This window comes from Montipora foliosa, chromosome 2 (assembly GCF_036669935.1).
Source record: "Montipora foliosa isolate CH-2021 chromosome 2, ASM3666993v2, whole genome shotgun sequence".
NCBI classification, from domain to species: domain Eukaryota; kingdom Metazoa; phylum Cnidaria; class Anthozoa; order Scleractinia; family Acroporidae; genus Montipora; species Montipora foliosa.
Window position 1 is genome coordinate 44,699,308 of NC_090870.1, and position 13,792 is coordinate 44,713,099.

At 41.9% G+C, this 13,792-nt stretch overlaps 2 protein-coding genes across 2 annotated transcripts; both read left to right on the top strand.

Annotated features, from left to right (window-relative positions):
• Nucleotides 1-9,348: 9,348 nt before the first annotated feature.
• On the top strand, nt 9,349-10,050 carry LOC137991723 (uncharacterized). Its single transcript, XM_068836758.1, has one exon. It carries the CDS (start codon nt 9,349-9,351, stop codon nt 10,048-10,050), a length of 702 nt encoding a protein of 233 aa, XP_068692859.1.
• Nucleotides 10,051-10,105: 55 nt separating this feature from the next.
• Nucleotides 10,106-11,548, top strand: LOC137991725 (uncharacterized). The gene has a single exon (XM_068836759.1). The coding sequence runs from the start codon at nt 10,106-10,108 to the stop codon at nt 11,546-11,548; it is 1,443 nt and encodes a 480-aa protein (XP_068692860.1).
• The last annotated feature ends 2,244 nt before the right edge of the window (nt 11,549-13,792 follow it).

The window sequence follows — 13,792 nt, forward strand, 5'->3', positions numbered from 1 at the left end:
AAGAAACAAAGCCGTAACAATTGGATTTGCTGGACAAAGAAACATAAATTCTTTAGACAGCTATTCCAATACGTCCACAGGGCAGCAAAAGGACAGGTCCTTGAAACTCAGTAGGTACATCGATTCATGTGACGGACGTAATAAACCTGTTCTTGAAAGCCAAATACCTACGTCAAGAACTGTTCCACAGCAGGATGAAAATGGAGGCAAACATTTGTTCACTGGAGCTGTTTTTGACAACTGCCAGTTCACCTTTACTGCTGCTGATCCTGGCTACGCTATCGACCATGTCGCAATTACAGTGAAGAAATTGAAGAAAATCCTGCCCCTCATGGATAGCGCCGACGAACTATGAACAGACGTTTGTTATTCCTCTTTATCAGAACTGAATTTCCACTATTCGTTGACAACACTTTCTTGATTTTGATACTTTTTTTAAGTAAGATTTTTAAGCGTTGTTTTCAATGAAAGAATTGTTTTCAACAATGGTGCCTGCCCGAAAAGGTTTTACTGGCACTCCAATTATCTGTCATTTATCTTTGCATTTTATCCAATCAAATAAAGGACATTTGGCTGCATGGCTTCTTGTACTGTTTTTATCGGTCGCATGCACACTGATTATGCTCTTTTTCAATAATCTTACCCAATAAAATTGAAGCAGAATAATACCTTTTTTTAGTGGAATAATAAATCTCTTATTCGTGGGTTTAACATATAATACTGGCAGACATTTTGCTCATTGCTAGATGGGAACTCTTCTCGTTTAAAGTCTTTAATTCAGGTGGACGTTTCGCCCATTCGGGCTTCTTCAACTCTAAAAATATCAATACTCGGAATACTATGATAATATTTTCAGTGTTGAAGAAGCCCGAATGGGCGAAGCGTCCACCTGAATTAAAGACTGCAAACGAGAAAAGTTCGAATCTGCTTCTATTTATTTAATATATGATAATTAATTTACAGAAGAAATGTTCTGTATCCACTGGATCCTTTTCTCCAAGGCATCATCATCGTTGGCAAACCGACATCGTTCACACATCTATACATGTATATATAAGTGGAATGATAGAAAATAACTAGCCAACGATGATGTCACTTGTGAGGAGGATCCAACTCAGGATACAAGACGTTTGGACTCAAATGGAATAAATACATAGAATGAAAAAGTTGAGTCTCCATGGAACTTCTCACAGGTCTTGCCTGTCACCGCCTGCCTAGATTAGCTCGCTATTTGCAGGCGGTGTTCATTGTAAGTATAATTTTCTGGAAGACTTAATAAACTTGAACTTGAACTTGTCTTATTTAATACTGTGTAAACGTTTCGCCCTTTGGGCTTCTTCAGTACACGTTAAAAAATTACCTGGTAAAAGCTAAGATTGATGCTGCGTTATTTATACAAAATTATGAGACAAAAGGTTTAAGAAAAAAAAAGTTGTATAAAAAAGTGTGAAAACGCGAGAAATATGACCGAAGTAGTAATAAATACCAGACATATCTCGTTGAGAGAGGTTACTATCCATCAGAAGTCAGTGAGCAATTTGAAAAAGCCAAAGCTCTATCTAGGGGAGAACTACTTGCCTCAAAACCAAAACACAAAAAATTCCTCTTTCCACTTGTAGTCGATTATAACCCTCATCAAAGATCATGACTAAAACACCACACGAGTACATACGGGTAACATACGAGTAACATACGAGTAACATACGGAACATACGGATACATACGAATACTTACGACTGACATACGAGTAACATACGAGTAACATACGGATACATACGACTAACATACGGATACATACGAATACATACGAGTAATACGAATGTTTTTCTCATAAAGGAAGCTCTAATTATAAGGCTAAGCCTTGCAAGCATTTTTCACGTCAGCAAACACGTACCAGGCTCAGTTTGAGGAAGGGGGGGTTGTGTTGATAGACCCTCCAAGGCTTTCGTTAAATTTAGTCATAGTAAAATAAATTCACATGGAGTGCAAAACCCTTAAGGCGGCGAAAGACGAGATACAAAAACCCTCAACTTGTGGCGCAACATTGTTTCGTTGCTAGTTCTGGTCGATGTTTCGCGTTTTTCACTTTGCGTGATCAACTTGACCCGCAAGAAAAACATTTGTTGCGGGTTGAAGAAATGCAGGGCGCTGAGTGGTTGATTTGCTAGTACAAGAGCACATTTGTTGCGCGACAAGTTGTGAGCTTGATGAAAAACGAGCAACAAAGCCAAAATTTGTTGCTCAGAGTAGATCTGCGCTCTACTTTTCGCAATAACTTTCTTCAACCCGCAACAAATGTTTTTGTTGCGCGACAAGTTGATCATGCAAGGTGAAAAACGAGAGAAATCGACCCAAACTTGCAACGAAATAATGTTGCGCGCCAAGTTTAAGGTTTTTGTATCTCGTATTTCGCCGCCTTTAGCTTGCGCAACAAGATGACAGTATATTTTGGATGTTGCTGTCGTAGATGATTATGACTGTCAGGCCAGTTTATATTTAAAACACGTAAGGAAGTCAGAGCAGGTCTGTCATAATCTTTTACCCCATTTAAGCTTTCTGGCTTGATTTTGCACTGATTTTTTGCACTGATTTATCATAGGCAACTTAAGCTGAAATAGTGAAATCAAGATAACGGATCTGATGACGTCACACAACATAAGCGACATCCAAAATATATTGTCATCTTGTAGCGCAAGCTAAGGGTTTTGCACTCCATGTGAATTTATTTTACTGTGACTAAATTTAACGAAAGCCTTAGGGGATTGATCAACACCCCCTCCCTCCCCCCTCAAACTGAGCCGGGTACGTGTTTGCTGACGTGAAAAATGCCTGCAAGGCCTATAATTAGAGCTTCCTTTATGAGAAAAACATTCGTATTACTCGTATGTATTAGTATGTATCCGTATGTTAGTCGTATGTATCCGTATGTTACTCGTATGTTACTCATATGTTAGTCGTATGTTAGTCGTATGTATTCGTATGTATTCGTATGTATCCGTATGTTCCGTATGTTACTCGTATGTTACTCGTATGTTACCCGTATGTACTCGTGTGGTGTTTTAGTCATGATCCTCATCAAAGCGTATCTATAGTCATCTTATCTATGAATCGCCATTGCTTTCCCAGATTTTCTTAAAGGGGTCAATTATTCCCTCTTACAGAAGACCCAAAAACATTAAGAGATCTCAGCAGGACCTAAAGTATCTAATTACAGCAATAATAATAACACTCCCACGGAATGTTTTAAATGTAGGAACAAATGCGATCTACGTGAGAATTATCTTTTACAGAATAAGATCTTTCACAGCGCCCGCACAGACCGTTTTTACTCCATTAGACAAGAATTAAATTGTAAGTCGAAGAATGTCATTCAGTTAGTCACCTGTAAAATATGCACGGTTAAATACGTAGGTTATACATCGAACGAATTCAATGTCAGATTTCGGAATCGTAAATCGGCCATGCTGACCGACAAAGCCACGTGTGAATTCGCGCCCATTTTAACAAAAAGAACAGATGTCTGACTTTGAATTCATTGTCATTGCGAAAATTGTTAATGATACCATTAATAATATGGATAAGGTTTTACTCACAAGAGAAGCTTTTTGGTGCTCGCAGTTAATTTTAAAAATAGAATAAGGTTTAATTAACAGTTTGCATTTTGACACGTTCATCGGAGTAATTGCATGCAGTAATCGTGTAACCAGTTGGCCTTCTCTTCAGCGGCGCTTAATTTTGTAAAAGTCTGGATTCTTAGAGGCTCCTTTTAGGGATTTTATCACAATTATCCATTCCATCATGATTGCATGATTTATAGAGGTCCTTTTGTTAATCCTTAATCTCAGTGTCGGGCAAATTAAGCTAACTTCGAGCCACCGCGCACCGGTGGCTCAGTTGGTTGAGCACCGGGCTGTCATGCGGGAGATCGTGAGTTCAACTCTGGTTGGACCAACACTCAGGGTCTTTGTAAATAAATGAGGAGAAAGTGCTGCCTTTGTAATCACATTTGCAAATGGTTAGACTCTCTAGTTTTCTCGGATAAGGAAGATAAGCCGAAGGTCCTGTCTCACAACCTTTCAATGTTCATAATCCTGTTGAACGTAAAAGAACCAGCGCACTTGTCGCAAAGAGTGGGGCATGTAGTTCCCGGTGTTGTGGTCTGTCTTCTGTGTTGTATCATGGTTGGGAGGGTTAATGCTCTGATAGGGCCGTAAGTTAGAAAACTATAACAAGCTATTACGTCTCCCTCTTTAAATAAAGATATTGATTGATTGAGAGTTAGCTTTTTCTTTCTCATTTTTTCATTTTTTTATTTCACTTATTGTTTACTTAATGAGTTTAGTTGTTACTTAGATTTTTATCAAATTTTATTGGTACATATTACGTAATACGATTATGCAACGATACTACGTTTTCTTACACTGTTTTATACACCTTTTTTTTTCTTACACCTTTGTCTTATATTTTTGTATAAATAACGCACCATCAATCTTGGCTTTTACCAGATAATCTTTTAAACGTCTACTGAAAAAATTCGAGGGGCGAAACGTTTACACAGTATTAAACAAGACCTTTGAGAAGTTCGTTGTAGACTCAACTTTTTCATTCTCTGTATATATGCATAGTACAGTAAGGCAGGGAGGGGATATATTAGCAACTGATTTCCTTAATTACTTAGGATCACCAGCCTATTCCCGTTTGGATGGTGATTCATTAGGGATTTCTGAGAAATACAACCGGGAAAGGTTAATTCGGGAGCAGTAATCAACTCAACTAAGTAATTAAGTGCTGCATGCTCAAAAGATCTGTCACCGAAAGTTTTTCTGAAGCTCCGCGGCACAGCAAGCAAGTTTTCATCTCTGGACCTTAGGTGGTATTTGGGCTGACTTTGTGGCTGTAGAAGATCTTTAAGGTAGGCAGGTGAGGTTCCATTGAGGGATTTATAGACAAAAAGGGCGATTTTAAATTGAATACGAAAATTAATGGGCAGCCAGTGGAGCTGGAGCAAAACCAGGGTAATATGGTGGAATTTCTGAGATAGAGTAATAATTGTAGCAGCTGAGTTAAGGACTTTCTGTAGACGGTTTATCTGGTATTGAGAAATTCCATGTAGTAAAGAGTTACAGTAGTCCAGATGACAGGCTACAAAAACATGAACAAGGATCTTGGTCGATACAGGTGAGAGAAAGTTCCGAATTTTCCTGATGTTGTATAAGCCATAGAAAGCTTTACCGCATATTTTCCCGACTTGTACGTTCATGTTCATGTGACTGTCAAACCATGAGCCTAAGTTACGAACAGATTCTGAGGGCTTAATCTGTGAGTCGCCAACTTTAATTGAGTCAATGGAAACTTTCGATAACTGGTGTTTAGATCCAATAATGAGTAATTCTGTCTTAGTGTCACTGAACATAAGCCTGTGTGACACCGACCACGCCCGCACGTCAGCAACGCAGCTTTCGATTGCACTTGCTGCAAGATCTTGAGAGGCAGTTGAGTGTGGGCGAAATGATAAATATATCTGAGAATGATGAGCATAGGCATGCGCTGTTGGAAGATGCTTGTTGACCACTTGGAACAGACCTAACGCATAGAGAAGGAAAAGAACTGGTCCAAGGCAGCTTCCTTGTGGGACAACGCAATCAAGTTGTTTCGGTTTGGAGATCTCGTCTTCCACAAGAACATGCTGCTGCCTTTTACAAAGAAAGGACTTGATCCACTTCTTAGCATTGCCAATGATACCGAAATCATTATCAAGAATAGCCAAAGATCGTGTGGTCAATGGTATCAAAGGCAGTGCTTAAATCTAGGAGGATGAGTAGAGTGACCTCCTGCCTGTCCATGCTCATTAGTATATCGCTCTGGACTCTCAAGAGAGCAGTTTCTGTTGAATGAAACTTGCCGTATGCAGACTGATTTGTTGGTAGTACAGCAAAGGACTTATAGTGTAATAACTGATTAACAGCTGCTTTCTCTGTTGTCTTAGACACAAAAGAAAGGTTGATAACTGGTCGAAAATTCGCAAACTCTGCATCAAGTCCAGAAGGGCAGAGTATTGGTTGCATACACAGCGATAGGCATCCCTGTCACACTTGTTTCCAGTTTTTAACATTTTCCTTTCTTGCTTCCTTCGTTTACTTTTAACACGCTTTAGTTCTTCACTGAACCAAGGAACTCTGGGTCGCACAACAATAACTTTCGTCTTCAGAGGGGCGTGACTCTCAAGAAGGCCAGTCAGTGTCTCATCATAACATTTAACCATGTCATCCAAGTTGGACCATGAAGTAGTACAAAGATCTGATGCCTTTAAATCAGATTTTAATGCTTCCACATTTATCTGCTTCAGTTTACGAAATTTCACTTTCTCCACTAACAAATGAGTTCGTGGAATAGAAAGCTTGCCATGAAAAAAGTAGTGATCAGATATGCGCAAACTTGAGAAGTTTGTGGAACAGAAACAAATGTCATTTGATGATCTCGTTATCAGAAGATCGAGAGTGTGTCCAGATACATGAGTTGGTAGACTGATATGTTGTAGCAGGCCCAAGATTTCCAGTAGTTCAGTGAAAGTGTTTGCATCAGAGGTCGTGGGGTCATCCAGGTGAAAACTGAAATCACCCGTGATTACCAGAATTTCAGGACACATGACAACATTCTCTAGATAATTGGCAAATTCATCAGAAAACATATTAGCAGTCACTGGGTAAGCCTCAGAGTAGGGTGGGCGGTAAACAGCAAAAATCCTGACAGCGCGATTATTTGCAGAAAGACTCCATTCGGAGAATTCAAAAGATCGATTTTTCCCTGCATCAGTTAAAGTTGTGTTGAGATTTATTTTAAAAATTATGCCTGTACCACCGGCTTTTCTTTCAGATTGTCTGGGAAAGTTCTTAAAAATATATCCCGGTGGAGATAACGTCACAACACTGACTGAATCGCAGTCTTTCAACCATGTTTCAGTTAGAACACATATATCAACGTCGTTGGTAATAACATAGTCGACAATATGTGTTGTTTTGTTTCTAACTGACCTCGCATTAACATTTGAGACTTGAATAAAGTTATTATCATTATCTTTATCATTATCATTATCATTATCATTATCATTATCATTATTATTATTGTTATTATTATTATTATGTCGGCAATTCTGTGCTTGTGTTTTGTTCTGATGGTTTAATCTCCCTGGACTGATAACAATAAAATTGGAGCTATTTCTGTGCACAATGGATTTCGTTCGTGGTCGCCGGTGTGTTACGAAGACTTGAATTTTTGATTTGTTTTGAAATTCATCTCTTTTATTCCTCAACAATCCCGCATCCCCATTTCCAAAATTAGGTGATTTTTTTTATAGTAGGAAGTTGTACATTGGGCTTGATGCAGACAAGATTTGCAATGTTCCGTAGGCGTGGATCAATAATTTGAGGTACTTTGTGGCCCCCTTGAAAGCCCGCAGTTAAATCCGTTCCACCAAGATCCAAAGCCGTGGCAGAGGTGACAACTTGAGGTGACAATAAGCTAAAGAAGCAATATGCAAATTTCCAACATTACGATGGACAAACTCTTGGCGAACCGGACCAGACGATTCCGAAACCAAGCCGTTCTTTGATGGAAACAACAAACCCGTTAAAATATCAGCTGCAGTTTTCCTACGTCCAGCTTTGCAACCTCTTCGAGTGGCTTTTACACTTGAAATCCCAAGGTGATTTAATATGCGCCAAACACTGAGCCTCACATGAGTTCGAGGAATAGACTCAGAAATTGTTACAAGCGCAGCTCTTGAGTATACGAGCGACATAAATGGTCCAAATTACATATAGCAATAACGATGTAGAGAAATAGGAACCAATGAAGGTTGTGCCTCCTGCTTCCTGAACTTTCATTTCCGGTCGCGTTGGTATGATACCAATGACGTCAGCCCGTTGCTAGGGACCTCTTCCGCACGTGTAAAAGAGATGAGTTTAGTTTTGGTAAAAATGTGCGTGAGAAAGCGATGTTGTTGAACGTTCTGAATGTAAATCGGAGAATAAAGTTGTACAAAACGAACTAGCAGAGTTTTATCTTCTCCCAGCAGCGACATTTGGTCCACCAAGCCGGGGATTGTGAAATTAAGGGGAAAATCGCCGAGTCAAGCTGTAAGACAGCCGTGAAACTGCGTGTAACTGTGTGTAAAATTTATCATCGAACCGCCTGGTTCAATATTGTGGAAGTCATTCAAGTCATGCCAAGATGAGTGCCTCAAACAGAGAAGAAGGCGAAACACCTCGACTGTTCACGCCAAGTGAGTCTACTACTTTAAGTAAACGTTCCGTTTTGAGAAAGAAATTGCGAGCTGAGAAGTTAGCACTGGAACTAAAAATAGCCGAGCAAACGTTTGCAAATGAGATCGAGTGTCTGCGAGCCGAACAACAGAAGCGTGCAAAGCTCCTGGAACTTCAAAAGAAAGCTGAAGAATCAAGATTGGAATATGAGTTCGAAGATGCCATCGCCCAGGAAGAAGGTATGTCAAATAAAGGTGATATTGATGAAGAGTTAAATGAATTACCTTCAGACACGATCGGGTCCCGCGCTTAGACCTCGAAATTACTGAAAACGATGTAGTTGAAAAACCTCACATGGGGGAAGTTAAATCCACCAAACCAGAGGTCGTAACAGAGGTTTCTAGTGAGCCCCGTAAAAAAGAGACATGTCAATCTTTTATTGCTAAAGGTGAAGCTGAGTTGAAAACCACTGCTACAGGAGACCCTAGGGTGCAAACTTCAAAGATAGATCAGTTGTTTGAGAAAATGCTGCCAGCCTTTGTGAAAATCGTTAAACCAGACGTGCAGAAGTTCAATGGAAATCCACTAGAGTACTCAAAATTCAAAGCAGCATTTACTGTTGAAGTGAATAAAAAGGAAGTTTATGATGCAACAGGGAAGCTTAAATTTCTGTTAGATTCTGTGGATGGAAGTGCAAAATCATGTCTAGCGAAATTCATGCCAGGTTCAGATAAATACGAGGAGGCATGGACTGCACTCTATGAGCGTTTTGGTCGTGTAGACACAGTGGTATCAGCTGCGAAGACACGTATAGATCAGTTTCCGACCATATTGAAAGAACATAGTGTGCAGATCCGACAGTATCAAGAAATAGTATCTGAATTGATAGGCATTTTCAAAGAGCATAACTTTCTTCACGAGCTCAGCTCGCAAGTCCCTGAAGCAACTGTTTCTAAACTTCCTGCACGCCTTTGCGGCAGATGGGCCGAGTTTGTTGAAGGAAAACCGAAGAGTAGCATCTCCATACAATGGGTTCAAAGTGTACGAAAGAAATTCAGTTGAAAGTGAGGAGCTGAAGCAGCTGGTCATGGCTCAGTCAGAGATAGAAACCTTGGGCGTGGTCAAGCTCGCTGATCCAACCCGTTCGATTGAGGACAAGCGAGCATTTTCACTGATAGAAAAGACAACCTTTAAGAGTGTGAATGAAGATGCGTATGTGTCAGGTCTACTGTGGAGAGACGAGGAACCATCTCTGCCCAACAACTACGGAATGGCAAAGAGGAGGCTACAATCCCTAGAGAAAAAATTTGAGATCTGTCCCGAGATCACAGAGAGATATGCAAAGTCAATCCAGGATAACATTGAAAAGGGCTACGTGAAGAAACTGAGTGAAGGGGAAGTACGGTGCGATAGTAAAGTGACTTGGTACTTACCACACAGATTTGTTATTAATCCCAAAAAACCTGATCGCCTCAGAAGAGTCTATGATGCATCAGCAAAATTCATGGGACAAAGTTTGAACGATAAGATCTACACAGGACCAGATCTTCTGTCCTCTCTGATTGGAGTTTTCCTCAGGTTTTGCGAAGGAAGAATTGCAATGGCCGCTGATGTGAAAGAAATGTACCATATGCTCCGTCTCCCTGATCGTGATAAGCCAGCATTGAGATTCTTATGGAGAGACTCTCTGATAGAAGAACCAAGCGTGTACCAGTTCGAGAAAACAGTGCGTGTTTGGAGAAGTGTCTGCGCCATCCAGAGCGAACTACACTATGAGGCGAAATGCTGATGAGAATGGGGAAGATTTACCTTTGGGTGTGATATCCGTCCACCAGCACTTTTACATGGATGATGGTCTACCGTCAACAGATTCTTGCGAGGAAGCTATTGAAATGAGGAAGCAGATGACAGAGTTGCTGCGTCGTGGAGGTTTCCGCCTACATAAGTGGCTTACAAATGACCCAGACGTCTTGGCAACCATCCCGGAGCAGGATAGATCTCCAGGATTCCTCGAACTGAGTGAAGATAAGTTACCAACAGACAGAACTTTGGGCGTCATTTGGGATGCCCAAGAAGATATGCTCCAGTTTACCGGACTGAAGGATGATCCAGGTACGACAAAGAGGAAGATCTTGAGTCAAGCATTCTCTGTTTGGGATCCGCGAGGACTTCTCCTCCCATTCTCAATCAGAAGTAAAATCATCCTGCAGAATCTAAATCGTATGAAGTACGGATGGAATGACGAGTTGAAAGAAGCTGATCTTCCAGAGTGGCGTGAATGGCGCAAGGAAGCAGAAACGCTTGATGAAGTGAGAATTCCGAGAGCTGTTATCCAAGAACAGAAACCTGTACGAGAGACTGCACTTCATGTGTTTTGCGACGCTAGCCAGAATGCTTATGGCGCGTGTGCCTACCTAAGACGAGCGTTTATAGATGACACAGTAGAGTGTAGTCTTATAACGGGAAAAGGCCGTGTTGCTCCATTAAAGTCACAGTCTATCTGCCGATTGGAGCTCATGGGAGCTTTAGTTGCTGTGCGGTTAACTCAAACACTGGTAGAAGAAATGGTTACAAAGATAGAGAAGATAACTTTCTGGAGTGACTCCACCACAGTCCTACATTGGATCCGCCAGACGAGCTCCACTTACAAAGCATTCGTCGGTAACCGGGTGTCTGAGATTCACACAATCATGAGCAGTCTGGAGGCCGCACTAGGGGCGGGCGCTGTGAGTTGGAGATATTTGCCGACAGAGGCTAACCCCGCAGATGACATCACCCGGGGACTAAGTCTTACGGAACTTGGCGTGGGCTTTCGCTATATTAGTGGACCCAAGTTCCTGTATGAATCAGCAGAGCTCTGGCCAGAAAATAAAGTCAAAGCGCCCTGCGAGAACGATGACATCAAAGAAAAGAAGAAGGAAAGATGGGCTGGAGCATCTCAGGAAAACAAGGCCCTGTTAGGGTGGAAGAAGTATTCGTCACTGACCAAACTAAGAAGAGTTACAGCTTATGTGATGCGATTTGCAAACAATGTAAGAGCTAAGAAGGAAGTACGTCTACTGGGAGCACTTACGTCGAGCGAACTGAGAACTGCTCAGAATTATCTCGTGAAGAGGGCACAAGTTGAATCATTCGGCGAGGAGATACAGTGTCTGAAGATAGGTGAGGAGATCCACAAGAAGAGTAGAATTAAATCTCTTGACCCAAGGTTGGAAGATGGGTTCTTGGTTGCCGCTGCAGAGAGCACAATACCTACCTTACAAAACACGACATCCCAAAAGAATTGACTCGCGCCATGAACTTGCACAGCTGATCGTCGAAGAAATGCATCGTATCTACTACCACCCGCCAAGTGAGCACCTGTATAATCAAATTCGGCAGGAGTATTGGATAATCCATGGTCGCCAGGTAGTGCGAAGCGCGAGATTCAAGTGCAACTACTGTTATCGCCAGACAGTAAAGCCTCAAGAGCAGCAAATGGGTAGTCTACCAGAGTGCCGACTTGAGCCAGGAATGGTGTTCAGGAACACTGGAGTTGACTTTTTTGGACCTATGTTAGTAAAGGAAAGACGCAGTGAAGTTAAAGTATACGGGTGCTTGTTCACTTGCATGAGTACTAGAGCGTGCCACCTTGAACTTGTGGATGATATTTCAACAGATCACTTCATCATGGCAGTAAAAAGGTTCATTGCGCGACGTGGACGACCGCAGAGCATCCACAGCGATAATGGAACGAACTTTGTTGGTGCAAATAATGAGTTGCGGAAATGCATCAAACAATTGGATGAAGAGAGGGTACAAAACTTCTGTGCGCTTAAGGAAATCGAGTGGAGATTTCAGCCGCCAGGTGCCCCGCACTTTGGAGGTGCATGGGAGAGGCTAGTACAGTGCACCAAGAAGACGCTGAAGGCAATTCTGGCGGACAGGGCTGTTTCTGAAGAAGTGCTGAGAACCGCACTAGTCGAAGCAGAAGGAATACTAAACGGTCGACCGATTACTCATGTGTCCAATGATGCAGGGGGCATTGAAGCGTTAACCCCAAACCATTTCTTGCTGTTGCGGGCAAATCCGAGTTATGAAAATGCTGAAGTTAGTGACAGAGAGATTAACTCGACAAAGATATGGCGACAGTCCCAAGCACTAGCTAGTTTCTTCTGGAGACGTTTTACCAGAGTACCTTTCTAGCCTGAAAGAAAGGAAGAAGTGGAAAGAGAAGAAACAGAGCCTCAAAGAAGGAGATGTTGTCCTAGTTGCTGAGCCAAATCAGCAGCGAGGTGTATGGCCGTTGGGCAGAATCGTGTCTACTCATCCTGGGCGGGATGGGTTAGTTCGAGCTGTTACAGTACGAACTCAGTACGGAGAGTATAAAAGGCCAATCACAAAACTTTGCTTAGTACAGGAGGCGGAAGAGTAGAACTTAAAATCGTCTCGACAAACATTGTGTCTCGACTAGGGGCGGGGATGTGCCTCCTGCTTCCTGAACTTTCATTTCCGGTCGCGTTGCTGTGATACCAATGACGTCAACCCGTTGCTAGGGACCTCGTCCGCACGTGTAAAAGAGATGAGTTAAGTTTTTGTAAAAATGTGCGTGAGAAAGCGATGTTGTTGAACGTTCTGAATGTAAATCGGAGAATAATGTTGTACAAAACGACCCAGCAGAGTTTTATCGTCGCCCAGCAGCGACAAAGGTCAAAAGGCCAAGAAAATCGGCGAAATTGAAGCGTAATTGAAGCGTAAGGCAAGCAGCGTGTGAGGCGCTCAACCGCTTGTCAACCGCTTGTCGAAGTTCAATCAAATTACACAACAAAGGCTGACTCAGCCGACCAGAACGTTCAGTCGTAACCCATTCCCATAACTCGGAATTTACAACTTTCACTCACTGCTCCATTTCAACTTTCTTTATTGAATGTCAGATCTATACGAGAGAAAGGGCTGATCGTGAAAGATTTTACGGTTGAGAACGATCTTGATGCTTTAACAATTACTGAGACATGGCTGAGGCCAGGAAATGCTGACGCCATTGCGTTGGGTACCCTTTGCTCGTGCGAATATCGCATTTTGCATGCCCCTCGAATCAATGAAAATTTTGGAGGTGGGTTGGATTCTCATTTAAAGAATCCCTTGCAGTTAATAATAACGTTTGTGAGACCTTCAAATCATTTGAGCTGATGGATATTTCCCTCAAGGGTGCCAAAGCTGTGCGAATTCTTTGCGTTTATCGTCCGCCGGACGAGCAGTTCTCGCGGCTTCTGGATCACATTCTTGCTGGATGGTCAGGGGATTTATTGATTGCCGGAGATTTCAATTTCCACCTTGATGATCTAAACAAAGCGGTTTGTTGATATATTGGATTGCTTTGGTCTTCAGCAGCATGTTAACGGACCAACTCATAAAAAGGGCCATACACTTGACCTCATCATAACTAGATCTGTGGCGGGGCCGGATGTCGCTCTAGTGCGAAGTGTAAAGGTTAGAGATCCATGCATTCCTGATTATTTTGCGGTTCACTGTGAATTGCATCTCCAGAAACC